This window comes from Scomber scombrus, chromosome 21 (genome assembly GCF_963691925.1).
Source record: "Scomber scombrus chromosome 21, fScoSco1.1, whole genome shotgun sequence".
In the NCBI taxonomy this organism is placed as follows: domain Eukaryota; kingdom Metazoa; phylum Chordata; class Actinopteri; order Scombriformes; family Scombridae; genus Scomber; species Scomber scombrus.
In genome coordinates, this window is record NC_084990.1 from 11,928,234 (window position 1) to 11,953,415 (window position 25,182).

General features: G+C 38.3%; 5 protein-coding genes across 7 annotated transcripts in view; 3 read left to right on the forward strand and 2 right to left on the reverse strand.

The window, feature by feature from the left end:
- The window catches only part of LOC134002991 (receptor-type tyrosine-protein phosphatase H-like), a 49,780-nt gene extending 43,519 nt beyond the window's left edge, over positions 1 to 6,261 (reverse strand). Inside the window, exons 1-10 of the mRNA XM_062442069.1 lie at positions 5,946 to 6,261; positions 4,889 to 5,000; positions 4,535 to 4,804; positions 2,917 to 3,171; positions 2,453 to 2,707; positions 1,939 to 2,193; positions 1,476 to 1,730; positions 1,025 to 1,267; positions 461 to 730; positions 42 to 296 (exon numbers count right to left, since the gene is read on the reverse strand). Coding sequence (XP_062298053.1) covers positions 42 to 296; positions 461 to 730; positions 1,025 to 1,267; positions 1,476 to 1,730; positions 1,939 to 2,193; positions 2,453 to 2,707; positions 2,917 to 3,171; positions 4,535 to 4,804; positions 4,889 to 5,000; positions 5,946 to 6,017 — 2,242 coding nt within the window. The 5' untranslated portion in view covers positions 6,018 to 6,261. The remainder of the gene's footprint in view (positions 1 to 41; positions 297 to 460; positions 731 to 1,024; positions 1,268 to 1,475; positions 1,731 to 1,938; positions 2,194 to 2,452; positions 2,708 to 2,916; positions 3,172 to 4,534; positions 4,805 to 4,888; positions 5,001 to 5,945) is intronic.
- Positions 6,262 to 8,045: 1,784 nt separating this feature from the next.
- On the forward strand, positions 8,046 to 10,264 carry zgc:56095 (Ferritin, lower subunit-like). 2 transcript variants are annotated; one of them, XM_062442552.1, is made up of 5 exons: positions 8,046 to 8,107; positions 8,751 to 8,854; positions 9,326 to 9,472; positions 9,572 to 9,697; positions 9,916 to 10,264. In XM_062442552.1, the coding sequence occupies exons 2-5, from the start codon at positions 8,753 to 8,755 to the stop codon at positions 10,063 to 10,065; spliced, it is 525 nt and encodes a 174-aa protein (XP_062298536.1). In that variant the 5' UTR covers positions 8,046 to 8,107; positions 8,751 to 8,752; the 3' UTR covers positions 10,066 to 10,264. The 2 variants fall into 2 exon arrangements, with proteins under 2 accessions (XP_062298536.1, XP_062298537.1); XM_062442553.1 differs by lacking the exon at positions 8,046 to 8,107 and adding an exon at positions 8,467 to 8,664.
- A 3,096-nt stretch (positions 10,265 to 13,360) lies between these two features.
- syt5b (synaptotagmin Vb) lies at positions 13,361 to 16,696 on the forward strand. The gene is made up of 8 exons (XM_062442066.1): positions 13,361 to 13,559; positions 14,630 to 14,805; positions 14,896 to 14,994; positions 15,140 to 15,307; positions 15,685 to 15,852; positions 16,021 to 16,138; positions 16,265 to 16,398; positions 16,487 to 16,696. The coding sequence occupies exons 1-8, from the start codon at positions 13,361 to 13,363 to the stop codon at positions 16,694 to 16,696; spliced, it is 1,272 nt and encodes a 423-aa protein (XP_062298050.1).
- Positions 16,697 to 18,531: 1,835 nt separating this feature from the next.
- Positions 18,532 to 21,862, forward strand: LOC134003867 (dynein axonemal assembly factor 3-like). Its single transcript, XM_062443218.1, has 11 exons — positions 18,532 to 18,613; positions 19,333 to 19,439; positions 19,526 to 19,619; positions 19,705 to 19,859; positions 19,978 to 20,160; positions 20,285 to 20,407; positions 20,499 to 20,621; positions 20,742 to 20,880; positions 21,152 to 21,266; positions 21,423 to 21,497; positions 21,718 to 21,862. Exons 1-11 carry the CDS (start codon positions 18,532 to 18,534, stop codon positions 21,860 to 21,862), a joined length of 1,341 nt encoding a protein of 446 aa, XP_062299202.1.
- A 420-nt stretch (positions 21,863 to 22,282) lies between these two features.
- On the reverse strand, positions 22,283 to 24,929 carry LOC134002990 (troponin T, slow skeletal muscle-like). 2 transcript variants are annotated; one of them, XM_062442067.1, is made up of 12 exons: positions 24,907 to 24,929; positions 24,789 to 24,802; positions 24,676 to 24,702; positions 24,282 to 24,300; positions 24,137 to 24,194; positions 23,924 to 24,040; positions 23,749 to 23,826; positions 23,266 to 23,379; positions 23,024 to 23,133; positions 22,736 to 22,826; positions 22,602 to 22,642; positions 22,283 to 22,328 (listed from the first exon to the last, which is right to left on the reverse strand). In XM_062442067.1, the coding sequence occupies exons 1-12, from the start codon at positions 24,927 to 24,929 to the stop codon at positions 22,283 to 22,285; spliced, it is 738 nt and encodes a 245-aa protein (XP_062298051.1). The 2 variants fall into 2 exon arrangements, with proteins under 2 accessions (XP_062298051.1, XP_062298052.1); XM_062442068.1 differs by lacking the exons at positions 24,676 to 24,702; positions 24,789 to 24,802; positions 24,907 to 24,929 and having other exon boundaries at positions 24,119 to 24,194; positions 24,282 to 24,289.
- Between the last annotated feature and the right edge of the window lie 253 nt (positions 24,930 to 25,182).

Consider the following 25,182-nt stretch of genomic DNA (forward strand, 5'->3'; position numbering starts at 1 on the left):
AATTAACAACAGAGTATGTCAGAGAGAAGGCTGATATATACTTGTTACTGTGAAGCCAGTAAAAGGACTGCTGTTGAGTTCAGAGAACTCTGTGATCACACTGTATGGATACTCTGTTCCAGGATTGAGAGATGGGACTGTCTGTAACACATCATCAAGGGATCCACTTGGTTTGACTTCAAAATATCTTCCATCGATTTGAAGAAAGTAGCCCCAGTTTTTATCCTCGTTCTTCCACTTCAGAGTTACATTGGTCACGGAGCGTGTCACAGTTACGTCACGCACCACTGGGGGAACTGATGGAAAGATAAAAGCCTTCATTCATCACACACACATGTATCAATGTGAATAACTTTCAAAATAAAATTTATTTTTAATTTTATATCTGATATTGCACCATATATGAAGTGTAAATGTGGTGTAACTAATGACTCCTAATGTATAATTAAAGGTCACCTACCAGTCACAGTAGTAAATGAGAATTCAGTGCTGTTAACTTTCTCAAACACAGTGATGAGAGTGAAACTGTATTCTTCTCCAGCATTAAGTGAAGAGACTTCATATTTAACTGATGCCTCTTGATGAGATGTGTAGGTCTGGCCTCCAATGTTTTCACTAATGTCACCATATTGTAGGATGTATGTTGGAATATTTTTAACTTTGTCCCACCTCAGCGTGATACTGCTGATACTTTGTGTCACCACAGTCACATTCTTAACTGGTTCAGGAGCTGAAAGAGGACAGATGACATACATTTATTGTAGTGAGGACCAGTGTGAGAAGTGTGAGTTATTTTTATTTATTTTTTTTATGTCAGCATGTCATGAGAAACATTTTGTATAATTTTGATAATAATTTACATATTATAATTTAATAATGAGTCATTCCATTCTGATGTTTCTCAAAAACAGTAATATTCAGTGAGCAGCAGCTATCTGTTAATAAGAAGCTTGAGATGAGATATTGTTACAGAGCTCTGCCCCAGTTCTTGTTGTGGGGCTATATAAGAGGAAACACATCTTACCAGTGACTGCAGCTAGGTTTACTCCACTGCTTCTGACATTTTCAAACACAGTGAAGAGACTGAAGTCATATTTAGTCCCACTTGTGAGCCCTGATACAGTGTATGTCACATTATCTTCCACGTATGTCTCATTTCCATTGAACACAAGTGTATAGTTGAGGATGTCATCCACTTTGTTCCACTGCAGAGTTATACTGGTCTCACTTTGTCCAATTGATTTAAAGTCCTCTGCGTTACGAGGAGCTAGGATGTAAAGAGACATAGAGAAGAAACTGTAACAAAATTTGATTTAAAACAATAACATGACATACACAGCAAAATATTGTGTTTTCTGTAACTTTTCAAAAATGTTTCATTCAATTTCAGTATTTTATCAAACACAGTCAAAAATACTAAGTGAACTCTGTCCTTGGTCTTGTTGTGGGGCTTTATAAGAGGAAACACATCTTACCAGTGACTGCAGTTAGGTTTACTCCACTGCTTCTGACATTTTCAAACACAGTGAAGAGACTGAAGTCATATTCAGTCCCACTTGTGAGTCCTGATACAGTGTATGTCACGGTATCTTCCCCTGATGCAGTGACGTTTATCTCACTTCCATTGAACACAAGTGTATAGTTGAAGATGTCATTCACTTTGTTCCACTGCAGAATTATACTGTTCTCATTTTGTCCAATTGGCTTGAAGTCCTCTGCGTAACGAGGAGCTAGGATATAAAGAGACATAGAGAAGAAACTGTAACAAAATTTGATTTAAAACAATAACATGACATACACAGCAAAATGTTGTGTTTTCTGTAACTTTTCAAAAATGTTTCATTTGATTTCAGTATTTTATCAAACACAGTCAAAAATACTAAGTGAACTCTGCCCCAGTTCTTGTTGTGGGGCTTTATAAGAGGAAGCACATCTTACCAGTGACTGCAGTTAGGTTTACTCCACTGCTTCTGACATTTTCAAACACAGTGAAGAGACTGAAGTCATATTTAGTCCCACTTGTGAGTCCTGATACAGTGTGTGTCACTTTATCTTTCTCTGGTGCAGTGAAATGTGTCTCACTTCCATTGAACACAAGTGTATAGTTGAGGATGTCATTCAGTTTGTTCCACTGCAGAGTTATACTGGTCTCATTTTGTCCAGTTGATTTAAAGTCGTCTGCGTTACGAGGAGCTAGAATGTAAAGAGACATAGAGAAGAAACTGTAACAAAATGTGATTTTAAAGAACGACAGCTTACACCTGACAAAATATTTTGTATTGTAGAACTTTTGAAAACAAATAATGAATTGCATTAAATTGCAGTAGTAGCTTCAGTCAAACTATTAAGTGAGCAACACCCATCTATTAATGAGAAACTTAAAATTACATATTGTTACAGAACTCTGTCCTTGGTCTTGTTGTGGGGCTTTATAAGAGGAAGCACATCTTACCAGTGACTGCAGTTAGGTTTACTCCACTGCTTCTGACATTTTCAAACACAGTGAAGAGACTGAAGTCATATTTAGTCCCATTTGTGAGTCCTGGTTGAGTGTGTGTCACTTTATCTATCTCTGGTGCAGTGAAATGTGTCTCACTTCCATTGAACACAAGTGTATAGTTGAAGATGTCATTCACTTTGTTCCACTGCAGAGTTATACTGGTCTCATTTTGTCCAGTTGATTTAAACTCCTCTGCATTACGAGGAGCTAAGGTGTAAAGAGACATAGAGAAGAAAACTGTAACAAAATTTGATTTAAAACAATAGCATGACATACACAGCATGATGTTGTGTTTTCTGTAACTTTTCAAAAATGTTTCATTTGATTTCAGTATTATTAAAAACACAGTCAAAAATACTAAGTGAACTCTGTCCTTGGTCTTGTTGTGGGGCTTTATAAGAGGAAACACATCTTACCAGTGACTGCAGTTATGTTAACTCCACTGCTTCTGACATTTTCAAACACAGTGAAGAGACTGAAGTCATATTTAGTCCCACTTGTGAGTCCTGATACAGTGTATGTCACATTATCTTCCCCTGATGCAGTGACGTTTATCTCACTTCCATTGAACACAAGTGTATAGTTGAGGATGTCATTCACTTTGTTCCACTGCAGAGTTATACTGGTCTCATTTTGTCCAATTGATTTAACGTTATCTGCGTTACGAGGAGCTAGGATGTAAAGAGACATAGAGAAGAAACGGTAACAAAATGTGATTTTAAAGAACGACAGCTTACACCTGACAAAATATTTTGTATTGTATAACTTTTGAAAACAAATAATGAATTGCATGAAATTGCAGTAGTAGCTTCATTCAAACTATTAAGTGAGCAACACCCATCTATTAATGAGAAACTTAAAATTGCATATTGTTACAGAACTCTGTCCTTGGTCTTGTTGTGGGGCTTTATAAGAGGAAGCACATCTTACCAGTGACTGCAGTTAGGTTTACTCCACTGCTTCTGACATTTTCAAACACAGTGAAGAGACTGAAGTCATATTTAGTCCCACTTGTGAGTCCTGATACAGTGTATGTCACTTTATCTCTCTCTGATGCAGTGACGTTTATCTCACTTCCATTGAATTCAAGTATATAGTTGAGGATGTCATTCACTTTGTTCCACTGCAGAGTTATACTGGTCTCATTTTTTCCAACTGACTTAAACTCCTCTGCGTTATGAGGAGCTAGGATGTACATGAATATGGAGAAGAAACTTGAACCAAATCTGATTTTTTTAAATGACAGGTTACGCTTGACAAAATATTGCGTATTGTTATTGTATCATTTTTTTAAACAAATATTAAATGTATTAAATTGCATAAGAAGCCACAGTCAAATTATTAAATGAGCAACACCCATCTATTAATGAGAAACTTAAAATTACATATTGTTACAGAACTCTGTCCTTGGTCTTGTTGTGGGGCTTTATAAGAGGAAACACATCTTACCAGTGACTGCAGTTATGTTTACTCCACTGCTTCTGACATTTTCAAACACAGTGAAGAGACTGAAGTCATATTTAGTCCCACTTGTGAGTCCTGATACAGTGTATGTCACTTTATCTTTCTCTGATGCAGTGACATTAATCTCACTTCCATTGAACACAAGTGTATAGTTGAGAATGTCATTCACTTTGTTCCACTGCAGAGTTATACTGGTCTCATTTTTTCCAACTGACTTAAACTCCTCTGCGTTATGAGGAGCTAGGATGTACATGAACATGGAGAAGGAACTTTAAGAAAATATGATTTTTAAAAATGAAACTTTGCTCCACTGTAGTTATATTGGTTTGACTTTTTCTAACTGATTTAAATGGTTTTACATTAAAAGGTGCTAGAATATAAATAGACAGTAATCCTTCATACGTATCACCATGTCTCTATATTAGCTACTGCAAGTTTTATTTTGTTTAACTGATAAATGGGAAAGAATGCATAACCAGAAAATATGAGTACAAGTTAATACAGCTGCTCATCTTTGATTTGCATGTCACAAGCAAAATTATTCCAAATGTATACTCAAACATCACCTACCAGTTGCTGCAGAAATATTGACTCCAGTGCTGTTGACTCCATTGTCCGATGTGAGAAGCAAAAAATCATATTTTTTCCCAGCACTCAAATCATTGACTTCATGTGTAACTGATGTCTGTTCAGGAGTTGCAGTAATGGGTTCCACCTTGTCAATGCCATTGTTAACATACTTCAGGAAGTATGTTGAGATGTGATTAACCTTGTTCCACCTCAGAATTATACTGCTCTCATTTTGGGTCACTACCTCGACTTTCTGCACATTTTCGAGAGCTAAAAAGACAAAAAGTTTCATTTTAGAAGCTCACAAGTCAGACATATAACCACCAAATATTAAGGAAAGCAGTTCGTACTTACGTTGCTTAGTTGTTGCTGTTGTTGTTGTCAGCATTGTTGTTTGTATTGTTGCTTTCCTTATTGCTGTCACCATTGTGCCTGGTGTGGATGTTGTGTTGGAGTTAGTGGCACCCTGAAAACAGAACATCAACAGAATAATTAAGGTACAGCAAAATGGACCTCATTCCAAGTTTAATAGGTGTTTCACCTATTGAATCTGCACCATGTACAGAACTCTAATGTAATCTCTGAGTTTCCCAAAGTAATATTATTTCTGCTTTTATTTTGTATTTATATCATATTGTACCTGTACTCTGAACAGCAGCGTGACAGGATGTTTAAAACACAAGTTACTTTTTACACAACAATTCTCTTATAGACATAAAAAGATAGACAAAACTTTTTGAGACAAATATGTTACATTGATGTGTTACATTAAGTGTCTTCAGGAAACAGAGATCTTTAAATGCAAATCATGATCCGTAAATTTCATTTGAGCGGACAGATAGATTAAATCAGATAGAAATGTCATACCATTGATTTTTTAAAAAGGCAAACATATTAATTGAAAACATATATTTATGCACAATAGGTTCAGTAGGTGCTATATTTTTTGCTCTATTATAAGTAAAAAATAACGTATCTTTTAATACAGGCTATAATACAAAACAATTTACAGCTACAGATAATCCCCTTTACTAGAATATAAAATAAAGAAGATAATACATTTTGGAAGAAAAGCTCCCTTTTTGTTTTAAAATGTACAAGTTATTTCCTCATTCATGCTTTTGTTTCTCTGAGGAAGTGAGCGAGAACAGATTACTGCGTCTGGGGAAGAATAAATTAATATTTCACCATCTGAAAAAGTCCATCATCCTTATCTTGTGAAATAGTCTTTTTTTGTTTGTTTTCTCTACACTGAACATTTTGATATTTCAGACAATTAAATCCATATCGCTCTCTGAATCTGCGCTGTGGTCTTTTCACTGTATAGTTTCCTATTGTTGAGGCTAACCTTCTGTTGAATAAAGGTACACTATCTGATCACTATCAAAGTAGAAAGAGAAGAAAAACTTACCCAAAGTAGAGTCAGGAAGACACACAGCAGCATGTGGTCTGAGGTGATTTTGAAAGATAAATGCCTCATCATTGTAATGTTTTAGTAAGCTGCAGACATACTATAAACTTGTTAAATTCCTTTGTTTTGCCGGTCCGAGCTGAACTTCAGGTTTCTATTTTCAGTGCTGCCACTTGTGTGTTGACCAAACCAACAGCACTTCAGGTTGGCAAACAATGCCTTTGAGCCCAAGCTGACGCAGTCCAAAATTAACTTTATTTCAGAGGTGTTGACTTTTAATTCTTAACCATCTCCTCCTCTTGTAACCTCTGGTCTGAGCTCATATTGGCAAGTGACTAAGTAAATAGCTGCTTCTCCTTTTTGGCCTTGTACAACCACAGAGACCTTTGCCCCGCCTGTTACTTCCTTATTAACGGTCATTGTGTGACACATGTCAAAGGTACAGATCAGTGCAGTAAATGTTCCTGTTTTACATGTTTATTAGTGTGAATAGCTCCATATCTGCTGTATGTTTGTTATTGCTAGTTTCATGTTCGTCACTATACCTTTAGAATGTGTAAACAAACATTTTCTTTTCATCTGCAGTGAACCAAGGAAAATCTTTCAAAAACCCCTTGACTAATCTAAATTTTTTAGTTTTTTAAGTATTTTTAAATGATTGTTTTAATGATTTCTAACTCAAAATCACTGTAGAATCCCTTAAATTGGGCTGATTTCACAAAATAGATTTTCTTTTGGTTCCTTTGCACTGTCTCAGTAGGCTGTGATATTTATAACTTCCTTGTGGTTGAGATCTATAAGGAACTACGAACAGAAAACACAAACTCAGTATGAACAGATAAACTAACACTCACTTAGCAGTACATGGGGACATTATAGTGTTTCAGATTACAGATCAATAAAAGTGCTGGTTTATCAAAGACAACGTTGTTTATGGAAGAATCACAAGGAGGAAGTTGAACCTCATGAATGATAATAGTTTTCCCCATCTATAAAAATGACATTATATCACTGAAATAAAACTGTAATGAGCATCCGTGTTAGATAATGAGCATAACCACTACTCTTTTCTGGACAAGAATATTTATTCAACATTCATAGAAGAATTCTTAGAATGAATTCACATATCTTTTATTTAAATTTTACAACAGCATAAATAAAACTGATTTCTGTAATTACTTTGTTGTAACTTTAACCTTTGCACACAGACAAAAAATATACTAACGTTGCAGTAGAACAAACAAAAAAATGTCAAATCACTATAAATGTCAAGTTCTCAGGTTTACCAAAAGTCTTTGCACTGACCCAGGCTGACAGTATGTGGGGTCATACTGTGTGTATCTGTACGATTACTCTGCTAAACATTTCTATGAAAGCACCACTAAGTCTGTTACCCTCTAAATCATTGATGCTGAGTGATGGTGAACGATAATACACTCTTAGTATCATAATTGTTTCAGTTCCCTGTTTGGTCCACCCTGCAAGATTCTCAACAGGCTGCAGCATGAAATCAATACATACTGTCATTTTAATACAACCTCTTATTCACCGCATCACTCCTCGCTGTAGCAAAGGTTACACTTGCTTCCCATCACCACAGGTTTGACATAAAATGTGTCATGTCTCGATGTGTTTTGATGTTTTCACTTGACTGAGCTTCATGAAGCCCTTTGTAAACACTGTTTATTGGTTGGGCCTACAGTATTTAAAATATGTTCCTGTTACAGTATTATAGCTCAGTAATTTAGGTCACTTTTACTCAAACGTAATAAAACAATTACCTGTTTTTTTAATGCAGAGGTTGGTTTGAAGGGAATATGTCATGCACCCCCAACACAAGGGGTGGCAGCAGAGGGGAAGAGAGGCTGAGAATAGAAACACACAAGTGAGCTAACTAACCGTGAGGGTCGGACTTTTTTTCCTAGGACGAAGAAGTCATGACCTGCCCTACTCTGACTCTGATTGGTTGGTTAGGTGTAGCATGCGGAGTAAGATTGGTTATATTAAATTAAGATTATCAGGATAAGCCAATCAGAGGAAGAGGAGGGCGGGTCAAGACTTCGCTATCCTAGAAAAAGAAAACTTGAGTGTAAACAAAAAGATAAAGCAAACCAGCCACAGCAGCACTGACAAAGTGGAGGAGCGTTACTTTCACAGACCAAGTGAGTGACCAAAGACCAAAGTTTAGCATGCATAGATAACAAGTCTGTCTCTTGGGTTAGCTAGTTGATGCTAACTTTGCTTAACTTAAACTAACCATTCACTATACTTCAGCTAACGTTAGCTATTAGTGTTGACTTGCTAAAATGGCGTTAGTAGCCTCTTGTTTTAAGTGGTGTCAACAAACGAGATCAAGTCGAGGCATTTGAGGCAGAGCTGATATTTTCAGCTGTTGACTTAATTCAATGTCAAGGGCGTCAACCGAGCTTTCGTTTCTTAACCGCTAACTAATACAATGTTAACATTAATGTGACCTCGCTTACTGAACACCTGACTACAATCGTCACATCCCACCTGAACCCAAACAGACAATTACAACACACATTACAGCACAAATACACTGCACAGCACATGACGACTGTCTGGCTGATGTTTAACTAAAGCTCTTAAGTAAGGGTCGTTTTAAAGCCGTCCAGCTAAGAAGTGCACAACTTGTATCAACTTACTCCAGAGGGCGAGTGGACAAAGTGGGGAGACACATAACACGGATCCACCTGAGGTTAAATGTTGGCTTCACCACCACCAAAGACTGAACTGGATTAAACTAATTCATTATTCGCATTAATTTTGTTTTTTTCCTTTCAGAAATGCAGTCTGTGGTGAAACAAAACCTCCATGCGGAGTGCGAAGGAGACATCAATAAACTCATAAACCTGAAGCTCAACGCATCCTACACCTACCTTGCTCTGGTAAGACTTAAGTAACAAGTAACATTAATTTACATTAGAGTGTTTTGTTTATTGATTACTCATTTTTGAGACATTTAAGAAAACATGTCCGCATTTTTCTGTTCTAGCTTCCTAAATATGATGATTTTCTTTAGTCGCCTGTGAAGATAAGCTGAATATCTCTGTGTTGTGGACTGTTGTTAGGACAAAAGATTACGTTTGTGTATCATCTTTGGCTTTGGGAAATGGTGATCGACATTTTTCACCATTTTCCGACAACTAAAACATTGATCATAAACAGAATTGACACGTTAATCAATGAAGACAATAACTGTTGGTTAATCTCTAATCCACAGCAACGTAGTCGTTGTGTATGACCAGCAGTAGTTGTTATTGAATGTATTTAAGTACTGTTTTGTATTGATTTTCTTTTGTTTGCTCACTTGTCTGCACTGTAATCTCTAAATATTGTGGTTCTTTCATCTCTTTTAGGGGATGTATTTTGACAGGGATGATGTTGCCTTGCCAAAATTCTCCAGTTTTTTCCTGGAGCGTTCAATGAAGGAGAGGGAGCAGACTGAGAAGTTGCTGGAATATCAGAACATGAGAGGAGGCCGGATTTTGCTTCAGACTATTTCTGTAAGTGCTCAGTGTACGGTTTTGGACCATATTTTCGAACCATTTTTGTTGTAATTGAAAGATTTCTTTGTTGATCTGAGGTTCAACTTTCTACTCTAGAAACCAAGTAGAGAGGATTGGAGAGGCGGTCTGGATGCCATGTCCTTTTCCCTGGACTACCAGAAGTCCTTGAACACTTGTATCCTTGATGTGCACCGCAGAGCTGGCAGCCACACTGACCCTCATGTAAGTCTGCCACTGTTAGATAGATATAAATGCTATGGTTTTAAGCCTATTGCTTATCTGCTAGATAAGGTTGCACATTTAAATACATTTTAGGTGCAAGTTCAAAATGTAGAGAGCAAACTGTCTATGATGGATATGTAGGATGTTTATTCTAATAATATCAACAATATATTATTTGAGCATTTTTACAGCATAATTCTGTCTTACTTATTTTGTAGCTGTGTGACTATCTGGAGCAGAACTTTCTCATCGACAGCCACGACACCATCAAGAAGCTTGGCGACTACATCGGCAGTCTGACCCGCATCACTGCATCGGAGACCCATGGTCCTATGGGAGAATACCTCTTTGATAAACACACTCTGTAATGGTCACAGCAGTACAGTTTAAAAGCTCCACATTTCAATAGATCCATAGAGTCAATGAGTGGATCAGGCCCTCACACTGCACTCTTCTCCGTTACGTAAACTATACAATATTTCAGTTTACCCCAAACTTCATTCTTGTAGCAATGGCACAAGAGAAGTACAAAAAAAAACAGAAAATACCTCAATTGTTCTTGTCTACCACAACAGAAAAATAGTGTTCTCATAGCTATGGTGCTAAAAACAATCATTTTCCTACTCCGTTAGTCATTCACTTGTACATTCAGACTCCGTTGTATCATGTGTCATGCATTCCAGTGATTCAAAGGTTTTAACCATCACAAACATTTTGTTAAAATGTGTACTATTTTGAGCCACAAAAAGATTTTAAAAGTTTCAGACTTTAAATATCATGGAAACATTGAATAAAGCTAGATTATGCTAACACCTTGTTTTTGGTAGTATTTTTTTTTCTGGTAACCATTTGAAGTTACAGTTGAATTCCATCTGATCTGTCACACAGTCTAAACACACTTTCTGTCCCTTTATTAACGTCATGTCTGTCCCCAGGGTGTCCCCACGTAGGCCACTGTAAAGATAACAGTGGGACTTTGCTTACTCACTGTTGGGTGGGAGCTTAATGTTTAACATGGGGCTACCAGTCACTCTGTGGTTTAAAAATGTCCATGCAGCTTCTTTGTAAATTATATGTTTCTGCAAAGATAAGAAACAGTTACAGAATGATGTCAACAGAGTGCATCGCAGCCAGACATATGGTCAGTTTTACTCTGTTAGTGATACAGTAAAAACACAAAATAAATGATACAAATATTGTACAGTTGGAGAAAAATATTGGACAAATATTTAAAGACATTCACATTGGCCAAGAAAAATGAGTTTTAATTTGTTTATAAAAATTATAATTCAAATGGTCTCTTGTATTTCTGTGTATACTTTTTTAGTGAAGTAAAAAGGAATCCGTTAATTGGATGATCTTGCTGACTGCAAAAGCTACAAATGTCATGGCACCAAACAGTTTTAAAAACTCTGCAATTAGAGTTTAGAAAATTAACAGCCAACTATTCTGTCGAAAAATCATATTTTGCTGGTTTCAGCTTCTCAAATGTAAAGTTGTTTTTTTAAAGCATACATGATAAGTAATGGAATATTTTTACATTGTTGTTCTGACAAAACATTTGTGGATGTCACTGTAGAAATTATAACTGCCTTTTTTTTGTAATTTCTGACATTTCATAGACAAAATAATCAAGAGAAATGAGAATTAATGGCAGATCATTCAGTAATCAGAAAAAATCTCTTGCACACCTGAGGAATCTTGTTGACAGGTGCGTTAGTCTAGTGAAGGTGTTAAAGTGTTAAAAAGAAAACACCTGCACATGGTCGTCACTTGCTCAATAAAGATACTTTTTAATAAATGCAACATTTCAGTCTTTGACCTTCTTCATAACTGAGCAAGTGATGGCAGTGTGCAGGTGTTCTCTTTTTCCTTGATGATTCAATAATGAAAATAATAAGTTTCAGCCCTTCCTGCAAAAAATGCGATAGCGCTGACAATACTCCATTTTTGTTTCTGTAAAAGGGGAGGGGAGGTGTTCTGTTTTGTTTTCCTTTGTAGTTTTTTTGTATTAACTATTAGGGGAAGCTGCCACATGTTGGATTGGAGCCACTGAGATCTCCAGATGTAGCAGTGTAAACACGTGGCAGCATGCCTGGGGATTACTGCTCACTGTGCTCTAAATATGGGTATGTGTTTTGTACAGTAAAATGATAAGCCAAGCGATGGAATATCCACTCTCAGTGAAAGTTGTTGGTAGATTGACGATTGACTGCGAGGGCAGCTATGCTGAGGGGATTATTAAGGCCGGATGCACTACAATCTCCTCAGTCTAATGGATAAACACAACCCACAACTGCCATTTCCCATGAAACTAATGGATGGCAACTGTTCTTTCCAGCCAAGAAAAAGCCATAAATCCATCAACAAGTGTGAAATTGTTGACAAGTAGTAATATAAGAAAAGGAGGCTGTTGCTTTCTATGCATTTTCAATCACACTTAAGTAACAGATGTGTTGCAGCATTCTGATATCGGGAGGAGGGGTAGGGGGGATTAAATCACAACACTGCTCTAGTGATTTGCCAGAGCTGTAGCCTTGATGGAAAGGGTTGCAGGGACCCTGCCAGTCAGAGCCAGCCGCATACTGAAGGAACAATGGGCATGTGAGGGATCCAACAGGCCAAAGGGGAAGCAGCTGGAAATACACTTTGAGCTTAAAGTTGCTCCGAAAAGTCAATATAGAGGAAATTAAAGGAACGTATTAACAGGTAAGATGAATATTGCATAAAACATTTCTGTGGTGATAATGTGAGAAAGTACTACAATGCAAAAATGTTATAACCAGTGGAAGAAGCTAGACTTTCTTCAGTTTCCTTAAAATGTTCAAACAAAATCCCATTTGTTTTTTTAACATAAATTACTTGTTGACTGGCACCAGTGATGTGAAGTGTTTCACAGTTTCCTATAAATCTGTAGAAAATCATTTAGTCCTAATACGAAGCTAAAAAGAAAATATGTGGATAGATGCCAACTGATAATCAAATGAAGTTGTAATTTCATTGAGCATCTTCCTATACATGTATGTAAAGCAGCTGAAACTAGAAAGAGAACCACTAGCCAATATTAAATGCTTTGAAAAATAGTTCTGTGTCTCTAACGAAAAATACAGTTAGTTATTTTATTCTTAAAATTTCATTTTTTGGTAATTTTAAATAGCATGTGGTAAATACTAAAACAAACCACTGTATACTAGACTCCCTTTATGTTTGCCATATTCCTCTGGGCTTTGAAATGAAATCAGAGGCCATGGGTGAGGAAACCTGAGGGGCGGCCAACCCCTATTTATTTGAGCTTTGAGGCTGGGGGGTTTTGGATTAATATTGTAGAGCCAGAGTTTAATCCAGTTACGTGCAGCGATGGTGACAAGAGGAAAAGCAGAGAGAAAAGTGGGGATGGGACAAAGTGAAAGGGTGGGTTATGGGGCGGAGGAGATGACAGAGAGAATGAGAGTAACAGAGGGATTAGGGTCAGCCATGTTGAGCTTTGGGTTTAGAGATGCTCTTGTACTGTACAGCAACGCATGGACACAGGGATTACACAACGTACATATGACGTTGTGTCATCTCTCGCTGTAGAAGCCAACATGACAGACACAACATAACAAGCCAGCACAACGTGACTAACCACACTGATTCTGCCTTATTTTGTTTTTGACAGCTAACATGAAGTTGGTCAGTGCTGGGGTCCGGGCCCGCAGGGCTGCAGAGCCGTCCGAGCCAGAGCCAGAGGAAGCAACAGAGCCGGCTCATCACGAGCACTCCCATACAGAACACCACGAGCACTCCCATACAGAACACCACCCTAGCCATGACTACAACCACATGAAACACAAGTTCATGAATGAACTCAGTCACCTGCCAAGTAAGACTCCAATAGAGTTCACAAGAATATGTCAGGGGAAATTCATGACTTAATTTACTCTAATAAATACTCTAACTCTCTACTCTAATACTCTATTTACTCAAATAAAGTGTGTGCTCTTGGTTATTATTTGGAAGGGGAAATCCAGCTAAATACAGAATTTACATTATTATATATAAATATTATTGCATATTGTATTATTGCATATTGACCAGTTTAGCCTATTGTTTTTAAAGAACATAAAGTCTTTCCTAAAAGTTCAAGACACTAAACCACTGACAAGTGTTTTTGACATTATCATAAAGAATGAGGCTTTTATAGAAATATGAGCTGTTTTCTCTGTCATTATACCAGCAATTTGTGTCTAGGAAAATTCATGCGGCTAAAGAGCTTGACAATTGTTCTCAGCTTTTTTAAAGTGCTGCTGAGGCGCCTCGAGTAAGGCTCTTAATAATCAACTGCACAGTGCCACTCCCAGCTGGGAGTGTGTTATTATCTGATTGTGGAGAAGGGTGTTGCTGACAGCACACATGCTCAGCAAACCGTCCCTTGATAAACAAACACTTAAAAAAAGAATTTAAGGTTAAGGTGGGAATGCTTAAATGAACCTTTACAGTTCACAGTCAGTCCACAGCCCATTGTTAGGAGATATTTCAATAATATCATGGATTAACCCGTGGTTCTATTTTTAAGCTTGGGGAAAATTGTCCATGCTCACAGATGGTGACTGAACTGCTTCAGATTATAGAAGCAAACTGACGTATCAAAGTGGATTTTTCATTGGTGCAATCTCAAGACGTAAAAGATTTAAATCTTCTTTAACATACTGCTATGTCAGAGCAACATGTTTTTACAAAACCTTTGAGATAGAGAAGGTATAGGGTTTAGAAGTCAAGATGTTTACTTCAAGATCAGATTTGTTCTTTGATTGTTTTGTTGGGGGTTTTGTTGTTGCTTAGGGGTCCTGTTATAAATATAAAGGACAACAGAGGATCAGACATCTCTTCCTTTTTGCCATAATAGTCATACTTACATTCTACATGCTCATTTCTCTTTGTTTGATTTTGCAGTTCCCATGTGGGCCGTAGCAGCCATTGTTGTGGTGGTCCTGGTTTTGGTGGCTTGCTGCATCTTCTGTCTTTTCAAGAAATGCTTTGGGAAAAAGAAAAAGCCAAAGAAAGTGAGGGAGGGAAAGACAGGTCGCCGCAGAAAGGCAAAGGAAGGTGAAGGAGCAGCCGGAGAAAAGGTACAAAATGATGTGGTTATGATAAAGGTGATACAGTCTTACCAGATCTAGAGCTTCAGATTGAATCTATTGTGCTGATGTATCTCATAGGAGGGGGAGGTGAAGAAGGAAGGGGAGGCACAAGAGAAAGAACAGGAAAATGTGGGTAAGCTGGAGTTCTCCTTGGACTACAACTTCACAGATTGCCAGGTGGGTCCTATGTGGAAAAAACAAACTTTATCAGTCTCATAAATGGCATTTATATTAAATATTATATTATAGGTATTCAACAAAGTACTATTGAAAAAATACATCATGACAGCTCATTCTGACACTTGTTCTCTTCTGTCTGAAGCTCATAGTGGGTATCCTTCAGGCTCAGGATCTCGCTGCTATGGACATGGGGGGCACCTCAGACCCCTATGTCAAAGTGTTTTTGTTGCCAGACAAAAAGAAAAAGTATGAAACCAAGGTCCAACGCAAGAATTTGTGCCCCGTTTTCAACGAGACTTTCATTTTCAAGGTACCCCATGCCTGACGGTGTGCTTTCGTCGACTTGATGTCGTCTTTGTTTTGTTTGTTTGTTCTTTCTCTTGTCTTTTATGTCTCCGTCACAGCTAGTGTTGGTGTTCCAGGTTGTTGATGAAGTATCACTTTTTATCCCTCTGAGTTCATGGGGCAGACGTTTGGCCTATGTGTCTACTTCCCCTCGTCATTAGTCTTTTATTCCTTGAATGGCGTCTGTCAAGGTATCCCTCCCCACTCTCGTCACTGTGTTTTCTGTTATTGTCTGGATTTGTAAAAGCTGTCCACATCCACTTATTGCACACAGCAGCATTGAGCATTAATTATTTTAAAAGTTTCCACTGTCATCACTTCGTGATAACTTCTTCTTTCTAGATTCCGTACGCAGAGTTGGGTGGAAAGACCTTGGTGCTGCAAGTTTTTGACTTCGATCGTTTCTCCAAGCATGATATGATCGGTGAGATAAAGATTCCCATGAACAGTGTTGATTTGGGCCAGCCAATGCAGCAGTGGAGGGATCTGGAGAGTGGTGAGAAGGAAGAGGTATGACGTTTTCATTTAACCAAATTATAACAAATATTTTTTAGTGTAGGTTATTGCTTCCAGAAAAACTAAGAAATCATGATAACCATCAGATTTGTAAAATCAGTCTTCAGTTTCATGACAGGACATGATGGTAATGCATTGATTTTTCACATATCTTCCTTTCAGCAAGAAAAACTGGGCGATATTTGCATTTCTTTGCGGTATGTGCCCACCGCTGGGAAACTTACAGTGAACATCATGGAGGCGAAGAATCTGAAGAAAATGGATGTTGGTGGATTATCAGGTAATCTTGCTTTTTGTTTGTATTCTTTTAAATGTTTGCTTAGTTCCTTTTCAAAATGTGTCACTTCAACAAATGTCAGTCTCGCACAAAACACAACCACTGTATCATCTGTTCTTCTTCCATAAGATCCATATGTGAAGATTGTTCTGCAGCAAAATGGAAAGCGCATTAAGAAGAAGAAGACGACGGTCAAGAAAAACACACTTAATCCCTACTTTAATGAAAGTTTTAGCTTTGAAGTCCCCTTTGAGCAGATACAGGTAAGCAGTGTCAGCACAAAAGTATCAATTTGAGATAGTGTTGATATCAGGAAAGACTGAGAACCCATCCTTGTTTTTTTTGTTTCAGAAAGTGCAGGTGGTCATTACAGTGTTTGACTATGATAAACTCGGGAGCAATGACCCCATTGGAAAGACCTTCATGGGTTATGGAGCTACAGGTGTAGGCCTGCGCCACTGGTCAGATATGCTGGCCAATCCCAGACGTCCAGTAGCTCAGTGGCACACTCTCCTGCCAGAGGAAGAAGTTGATGCCGCAGTCAAAGCAAAACCTCGCTAGAGTCACACCTGTGTCCGCTCAGAAAACATACTGTTTATGTTTCTAAGTGTTAACCCTGATGTCTTTTCAATTTGTATGTTCTGCTTTTCATACATTTTGTTTCCATTGAGATACTTTAACATGTTTGATGTCTGCAGGTGTGATTTACTGATATGTTTTTTGATATTTGGTTGTTATTAAAACCTCTGATTCCCCAATAAAGACTTATATGTTACACTTGTAAACCAATACGACTGTACTTGTTTAATGAAACATTTTAATGTGCATCCTTTGTGTATGCTCATGCATGGACCTAGCAAAATTGTACAATGGGCCCTTTTGCTTATTTTGTATTGCTGTGGTGCACCACAATGTTTGTCTTAATGCTCTGGATCTTTTCAAAAGCTAATAAACCCACAATGGACAGTTTCACATCAATGTGTCTCACACTCTCTTACCTTGAATTAAATTCAAAGGATTAAGTTCCAAAATCACTCTAGAAAACTATAAGAGACATGAAAATTATTGATAAAAAGAGAGGAGTATTGTACTATCACATTCAGCAATATCACTGGTAGATGGCATGTTTCCTTATAATATGTAATCGTACATTTTTGGAATAAAGTGATTGCAGTGAGGACAATTGACTACTTCAAGCTTCATTTTAAAACTGCATCCTCTTTACGGGTCTCCGGTGTGTACATGGAGGGATAGTAGATTCTTCTGGAGGGTCCTTAGGTACTGTCACAGCAGGAGGGTTCCTCTTATGTTTCAGGAAAAGATTCATAAAGTAGATCTATTTTTATTATGATTATGATGATATGGCTTAAGCTAACTGCTATCTTAAGTTACATGGTACACACACAAAACAGTCATCAGTCTATCTGCTTCAATGTATTTTTACCAGTTGGCTAGCATCGATTACACTTGTGTCCTAATGAATCCTGTACTGTGATTTGATACTAGTACCATAACCAGGGGCGGTCTTAAAAGAGCCCCAAATAAGGGAGGGTGGCACCAAATGAGCCAGAAATGTTTATCAGGTTTTTTCAACAGATTTGCTGCTTTTATACAGCTTTTGGAAATATGCACTTGTTCTCCCTTCTATTCCTTTCTTTATCCCATCCACAAAACGTCAGTGTGTGTACACTGCTGGAATATGTAAATTACTGCATTGTAAATATTTGATTAACTATTTCTATCCTGTACTGTTGCACCATTTCAAAATGTCATCTGGAGTACCAACAACAATTTTCTGTCTCCTACTTGTCAAACAAACTGCTGGCCTTTACAGCCTATTTGTCAGCGGATAATTAATTTTATAACAACGAGGTAGCATAAGTAGAATAAAAAGTGCTGTCAACCAACTGTGGCTCCTCACTTACTGTCCGTCACAGCCTATCTGCTTATTCTAGCTCTCTGATTGGTTACACGGTATGTCAGTCTACTTGTATTACCCAATAGTATCAAGCCCTGCAAATGGCGTTCGTCCTCCCCATTTACAAACTGTTGCCTAGCAACAGAACCCAAACTTTAATTCGGACGACACTCAGTTGTCATTAAGGTAGGTTTTCTCATATTTTCTGCTTCGTTTACATTAGGCGCCGCTTATAACAGTTTTTTTTTTTTATCAACAAAGTGTGTTTAGGTAAGGCAGTTGTGGACAGAAATAACTGCTAACTAATAACAGTATACTTCATTAAGCTAACATCAGTTCTTCTCACTTTAACAACGACTGCACTGCTAAGTTAAACTAGCTGTTATATGACACAGTGTTACCTCTACTGCCTCAGTCTTCATGCATACATCAAGTTCATCACCCAGATGTACGTCTTTCTTTTAGCTGACATAACAGGATGAGTGGTGATCGGGCCTGTGAGGGTGCGGGCTGCATCAGCTTTTGGGGGTTCAGTCCTGCGCGTGACCTGCTGAGCTCAGGTGAGAGCCGCTGAGCACGAGGATGCAGTGCACACGTGCAGCAGAGCAGCTGAGGGTTTGTGTAGAAATGAGGTGTTAGTCATGTTTAAACACATTTACTCAACACTTAGAGTACTTGTGAATATTTCCACTTTACTCTTCTTTATGTTTCTACTGTACTGGGGACATTTTTAGTCCACTTCATTAATTTGACATTACTTTTCAGATCAAGTTGTACATACAAAACATATAAGCAGTTTATAAAATATAAATATTAAACACCAATAGCAAGTTACAATTTTGCATAATGAGTACTTTTACTTTCAACACCTATAGTTCATTACGTGATAATACTTTTGTATTGTACATTACATTTTGAATGCTGGACTTTTACTGGTATATTAATATTTTATAGTGAGGTATTGGTACTAGGATAAGGGGGTTGGAATATGGATGGATGGGTATTGGTACTGATTTTATGAAGCAGAAAACAACATGAACTGTACTGAATTTATCCATGTACTCAAAACCAGACAAATCATTCATTAACACTGAAACAATCTGCACTACACGTTTCAGTGTTCATGAATGACTACAAATGTGACCAGGGATTTGATGCCAACTTCTGATAATTTGTGCTACAGACACATATTAATCAGTATCCAAAAAAAGTGTGATACCCAACAGTAGAAGTATAGTGTGTTGTAGAAACTGTATTTTCTGTCTGTTTCTGTCTCCAGGCCCTGAGAGACCTGAAGGGGAGGTCAATGTTTTACTGGTCGGCAGTGGAGATCCACGACACATTTTGAAGACTATTGCGGGTTTGCCGGACAAAGACAGCCTTCATGTGAGCCTCTGTAATGTTAAACTGTGATGTGATCCCTGACAGCAGATTGGTATACTCTGATCTTCTCTCTGCTGCTCTCTCTGTAGGTGTGGGTGATTGAAAGCAGCATGGAGGTGGTAGCAAGACAGCTGCTGCTCCTCTACCTGGCGCTGATGCCCCAGGAAAGCATGGGGCTTAATGGTGGGTAGGATCTTGTTAAATTGATAAATGTTTAGTAAAAGTATGAATAAAGCTAAATGTATTGGCATGTTTCTTTTATTCTCAGAGAAGACAGAAGTTTTCTTGGAGGTGTTTGGGAACGGTGAGATCCGCAGTCAGACAGAGGAGACGCTGAGACATGCAGCATCACAGCTCATTCTATCTGTCACTGACACGCTGGAGACAGCCACACACCCCTGTCTGAATACAAGTCTTCTCAAGGTACTAACATCTGTTTAACAAGCAGATCCCTCTGTGTTTTTGTATTGTGTTGCTGCCTAAATGCAACACAAATTAGGTTAAAGTTGACTAATTTCATACTCTTTGATTATTTCTACAGTTCAAGGAGCGAGATGAGCTGGCCAGGATTTTTAAGTTGTGGATGAAGCCTCAGTCTTCACCTGCTCCTATCTTAATGTCCAAAGCCTGGGATTATCGAGTCCGACAGCACCTTGGGACCCGCTATGACTCCAAGAGGGGCTGCTTTGACTGGGACCTGACTATGAAGTTGCATGAGAAAGGGGTATTCGGACATGTTTTGTACTTTCCTTTGATCATGGATTCAATTTGCTGCCCAAATTTGTAGAATTTGAGAAAGTGTTAAATGTTACATGAACACTCTAACGTTACTGATTCTTGATCTGCAGTGCGGTGTCATTAACAAACAACAGTATTTCCGATGGAGGGAACGGGGCTTGGCGTTCGAAATGAGGGAAGGTGTCTACCAAATAACCAATCCAAGTTTGCTCTGTTCAAGAGTGTTTAGTCTGGTAAGGGCCTGCTTGTTTTCTGTGATGATAAACAATGCATCAATACGGTCATATCATGAAGGTGTATGTGTTTGTGTGTGTGTGTGAACAGAAAAGGGAGAAAGTGGCAGTGATGGGCTACTGGGGAGATATAGTGTCCAGTCCTTACCTCTCTTTCGGCATTGAATCTGATGACAAGAGTCTGCTGAAGACACAGAATGGGCAACACATGAAGGTAAAGCAGTGATGAAGGTTCATGCCACCTCTTCCTGTCCATTTAAATCATCATTTTTTTCAGCTGTGGTAAGATGTACTTAAACTGACCAACATATCGATGTCTTCTTCACATCCACAGACAGCTCAGGATATCTCCTTTGCAAATGTGCAGGCTTTGTTCCAGTCCTTGTCCAGTAGACGGGGCTGCCCCACTACTACTCGGTCAGAGGCAGAAGAGCCATCCACAAAGCCTGACCAAAAATCTGTCACCATTAATGGTAAATTAATGGCTACCTATTAATAGTAATAGGCACAGGGCTTTAGATGGTTGGCATTACAGCACAGGTTAGAACATAATACTCACTCGATGACAGCAGCAGTTTAGCAGTTCAGACATATAAATGGGAACTAGGTCTTTAAGTCTTTCAGTGCATGGTGCTTTACATCACTACCCATCCTTGTGAAACCTGGTTAGATGTTAGGCAAATGAAATAACTATGTTTTGAATCTTCATCATTTCAGCACTTAATTGTCTGAAATCCTTTTCAGACCTGATGCATCTAAATCAGATCTCCGTGACCTTCCTGCCCATGGATTCAGTTCAAAAGCTGCCAGAAAAACAGAAATACTCCCACTTTTTCAACACCATCTACTTCTCAGCCAGGTTTTAGCTCTTTTTTTTTCTTTGTACAAATTACAACAAATATAATGTGACGTTTCGACATGCCGTTCGAGACGTCTCGGATGCAGACTACTGGTATAACTGCTGACCACGTTTCATTTCTGTGTTTCTGTTTCCCTCTCAATCATCGCTGTGAAGCTGCATGCACCATTTGGGGCCAGCGATGAGACAGACTGCAGCACCAGACGCTGTGCTTGTCGTGGAGCTGGCCAAGTGAGGATTTTTTTAGTAACAGGGCTTGTTACCATGGTGACAGTACAGTCACCATGAATACAGTGACTGCAGAGTGTAGAATATTTACATCGGTGTATTTTATGTTTCTTATTTGCCTCATATCACATATTTGACCTCACAGATTGACACTAATTTTATCACTTAAGAACATTTACATCTGTTCTCACATGTTGTATTTATGTGTCATTGCATATCTCAGGTACTTTTTGGACCTTAATAAAGAGCAACAGGCAGGCTTTGCTGAGAAAGTGGTCAGCATCGCTCTGGAGGCTGAATTTGAACCGTGGTCTGTGGTGAAGAGCGATCACATTCATGCTATTTTCATACCACAGAAGAAGATGTAAATGCGGAAGAGCTGCTTACTCATTTCCTTCCCACGGTCTGCACTTGTATCTTCATATGATGCAACAGAATGATCTTCAAAGTGACACAAGACTTCAAAGCACAAACCTTTTTTTTTCCTTCATAAGGAAGTTTACCAGATGATACTTTTTCATTCTTAATGCTTTTTCTTTCCATAGATAAATATTTGTTTTAGTAGCTGTGATCTTTTTCAATGCTTCAATTTTCAGGAATGTTAATAAAATTTCATTTTCCATTTGAATTTCTATGTGTATTTTAATCATTCCAAAGTGGATACATTTCAGTAAATGCCACACAAAAATCTATTATATCTCATTTTGCTAAAGTAATGAACACTGTAATATTGTCCAGAAACCAGTGAACACTTTTCTTCTTTCTTTATGGCCCTTGAGTGTGTCAGTTCACTTCCAGCGTCCTCCAACCTTCCCCTTACCATGGACCTTTTTGCTGCACCAAGACAAGAAAAGATTTTTGAGATTTTTATGAACATTGCAGCGTTAAACAGAGCGTTTGCTCTCCACGGCCGTAAAGTAGAGCACCTGTTTAAGAGCTGCGAGTTTGTCATTTCCTGTGTATGTGTGGCTGCCATCCATCTGTGATATATTTGCATTGTTGAGGCAAAGCAGTTCGGCCTCTTTGCTGTGCTGTGGTTTCTTTTTTGGGTCAGGGGATGTGGGGGTGGGGGTGTTATGGTGGATTGAGACAAGCAGACTGACTCACAATTTCTGAGCGTGTTGGATTCTGTTCAGGAGGACATTGATCTGGAAAAAAAGTTAAAAAAAAACACAAATTCAAACCTGACATCACAAATGAGCCGGATGCTGATTTTATATATTTTCAGCTAAATGTCTCACCTCATACTTCTGTCTTTTCATCTTCTCAGTCAGGTCGAATTTCTCGGACTCCAGCTGGTAGATCCACTCCCACATCTCATTGGCTCTCTTTCTAAAAACACAACACAGGGCCTAGATTTTCTGTATTGGCTCCAATATTTCCAAAGAACACTAGCCAGTAACCAGGGTTACAAAGCTAGCATTCCTATAACATAACATTGGTTTAAACACTAATACATTTTAATTATTTACAGCTTCCCTTCAACTTTGTAAGGATAACAAACAAAAGAATCAAACCCTTAATCTGACCTCAAGCCATCTTCTTTCAGGTTCTCAATGGCCAGTGGCTTTCGTCTCTCTGCCAGAGTCTTCTTCTTGATCTCCCTTGCAGTTTGCCTTTTGCCTCGCCTCTGCTCCACCTGCACCAATCAAACACATCTCAGTATCTAAGAGGATTAGACACACATACTCTAACCATCATGTGGAGTGATCAACATACTTGCAGTTTTCAGTGTCACATTTATAAACCTGCCTATAAATGATATGCTGACCTTGGCCAGGAACCCTCCAAAGTGAGCCCCCATGTTGGAGAGCACTTTCTTCTTCTTGGCCTCATCATCTGCCCTCTTTTTCGCCTCTTCGTCCTCTTTCCTCTGTCTCTCCTCCTGTAAAGTCATCTTTACTTTTAAATTGCTCTTTGATTTGGTGGAGGGTCAAAATAAAAGTAATAATAACACTACATTTATTTTATAGAGCGTTTTTAACAATATGCAAAGACGCTTTACAGAATAAAAGACAAATTAAAACAATAAAACTATACTGTATGGGTGGAGCAGGTCAGTGAGGAAAGACGGGGGCGGGTATGTGGAGGGATTTGAAGGTGAGGAGGAGCAGTTTATATTGGATGCGGTGAGGGATGGGCAGCAAGTGGAGGTTCTAGAGGACAGGGGTGATGCGGTTATTAGACTCAACAACATACAAAGTTAATCATTTAAGTTAATCATTTAATCATTTTAAGCTATTCATTTAATCACCGCAATCCTTGTCTGTCTATCCCGCTCTTTTTCAGCCCTCACACGCTGCTGCTCAGCTCTTTCTGCCCGGCGGCTCTCCTAAAACAGAAAAAACACATCCTCTTTGCTCATGAATCACTTACTATAACTGACAGTGTAAACTTTATCCACACAAACAGATGGGGAAAGGCATTACAATCCTGTCTTTGAGTCCAATCAGCTCCTGTTCTTCTTTCTTCCTCTGCTCAAAGTGGACATCAATCAGCGTCTGCAGCTCCAGAAGATCTTTCTCCATCCTTTTCCTGTGGATGTCCTAACAGGAATCAGCGCATACACACGTCAGGTTTCAAGAATGATGTTTCTGATGCCTGAATCATTTTCCATCAGCAACAAATTTAAGGGAACATACATCAAAGTCAACCCTCTCCCCCTCAGGGATTTTTGGGGCCAGCTGTGTGACCATTGGCCTGTAAAATAACACAAAAGCACATCAAAATATACTGTACATTTTTGTGATTGATTAAGTTTTAATTGATTGGCATGTACGAACTTACTTGTATTTGGGCCTTTCTTCTTTAACATGACAGCCAGAAGGGCAAAGAGAAAATAAATCAATAACCATATAACATTTGTCAAGAGAGAATCAGAATAAAGTTGAGTCTTAACAGACAGTTATGTTAATGTCCATGACTTGTGTGCTGCCCTACTAGCAAAGTGCAGTTAATTACATTACATTACAGTACCAGGTTTAAGAAGCTGTGAGTTCACTCTTCATTTTACAAACAAATTCATGCGTGTGTGCTTTGCATGCTACAGTATGTAAATCAATATTTACATTTCAAAGGTTCACTTGTGGGGATACTGACTCACAGGTAAAATCATTCACATTCACATAAAGCTGTATTGTGTGTATCTGATAGAAATGATGTTAAGTCAAAATCAACACACCTCCCTCTCCCTGCTCTTCATCTTCTTCTAAGGGAGGAATGAGAGAGTCATAAATGCGATTGACAAGAGATGAGATGAAACAGCTACGTTTATTTAAAAGTCAACGAACTTACCTTCTTGATGGCCTCTAAATAAGAAAGAATTTAAGATTTCATCAGAAGTGATATGAAATAGAATATGGTGTATTATGTTTGTAGAAAAGGTTGGAAGTGAGAAACAGGCTGGACTCACCCATGATCCTCAAAATCAGACATTGTGACACTACAGAGAGAATGACAAATAACACACAGTACTGCATCACAGTATATACAAGTTCTCATAATATGCAGTTTATGATTTTTAAAAAGTAGTTCAGCGAAAAAGGTTGCATGAATTTACCAAATACCTCTTAAACTGTCACAAAAATTGGATCCAGACTTTCAAACATAAGTTTATTCATACTGAATCCCGCAAATGTGTGTGGTCAGAGGGACTTCAACAGGAAACTAAGACCAAGGATGAGTAACA

Bases quoted from the DNA above. Each gene is read 5' to 3' on its own strand.
- LOC134003867 (XM_062443218.1), top strand. From the start codon at position 18,532: ATGAGTGGTGATCGGGCCTGTGAGGGTGCGGGCTGCATCAGCTTTTGG. The intron at 20,161-20,284 runs GTATTCGGACAT...CTTGATCTGCAG, and splicing joins TGAAGTTGCATGAGAAAGGG to TGCGGTGTCATTAACAAACA. The intron at 20,408-20,498 runs GTAAGGGCCTGC...GTGTGTGAACAG, and splicing joins GTTCAAGAGTGTTTAGTCTG to AAAAGGGAGAAAGTGGCAGT.
- zgc:56095 (XM_062442552.1), top strand. From the start codon at position 8,753: ATGCAGTCTGTGGTGAAACAAAACCTCCATGCGGAGTGCGAAGGAGAC. The intron at 8,855-9,325 runs GTAAGACTTAAG...CATCTCTTTTAG, and splicing joins CCTACACCTACCTTGCTCTG to GGGATGTATTTTGACAGGGA. The intron at 9,473-9,571 runs GTAAGTGCTCAG...TTTCTACTCTAG, and splicing joins TTTTGCTTCAGACTATTTCT to AAACCAAGTAGAGAGGATTG.
- syt5b (XM_062442066.1), top strand. From the start codon at position 13,361: ATGAAGTTGGTCAGTGCTGGGGTCCGGGCCCGCAGGGCTGCAGAGCCG. The intron at 14,806-14,895 runs GTACAAAATGAT...TGTATCTCATAG, and splicing joins AAGGAGCAGCCGGAGAAAAG to GAGGGGGAGGTGAAGAAGGA. The intron at 16,139-16,264 runs GTAATCTTGCTT...TTCTTCCATAAG, and splicing joins GGATGTTGGTGGATTATCAG to ATCCATATGTGAAGATTGTT.
- LOC134002990 (XM_062442067.1), bottom strand. From the start codon at position 24,929: ATGTCTGATTTTGAGGATCATGG. The intron at 22,643-22,735 runs GTGAGACATTTA...CTTTTTTTCCAG, and splicing joins TGAAAAGACAGAAGTATGAG to ATCAATGTCCTCCTGAACAG. The intron at 22,329-22,601 runs GTGAGTCAGTCT...GTCTTGGTGCAG, and splicing joins ATCCAACACGCTCAGAAATT to CAAAAAGGTCCATGGTAAGG.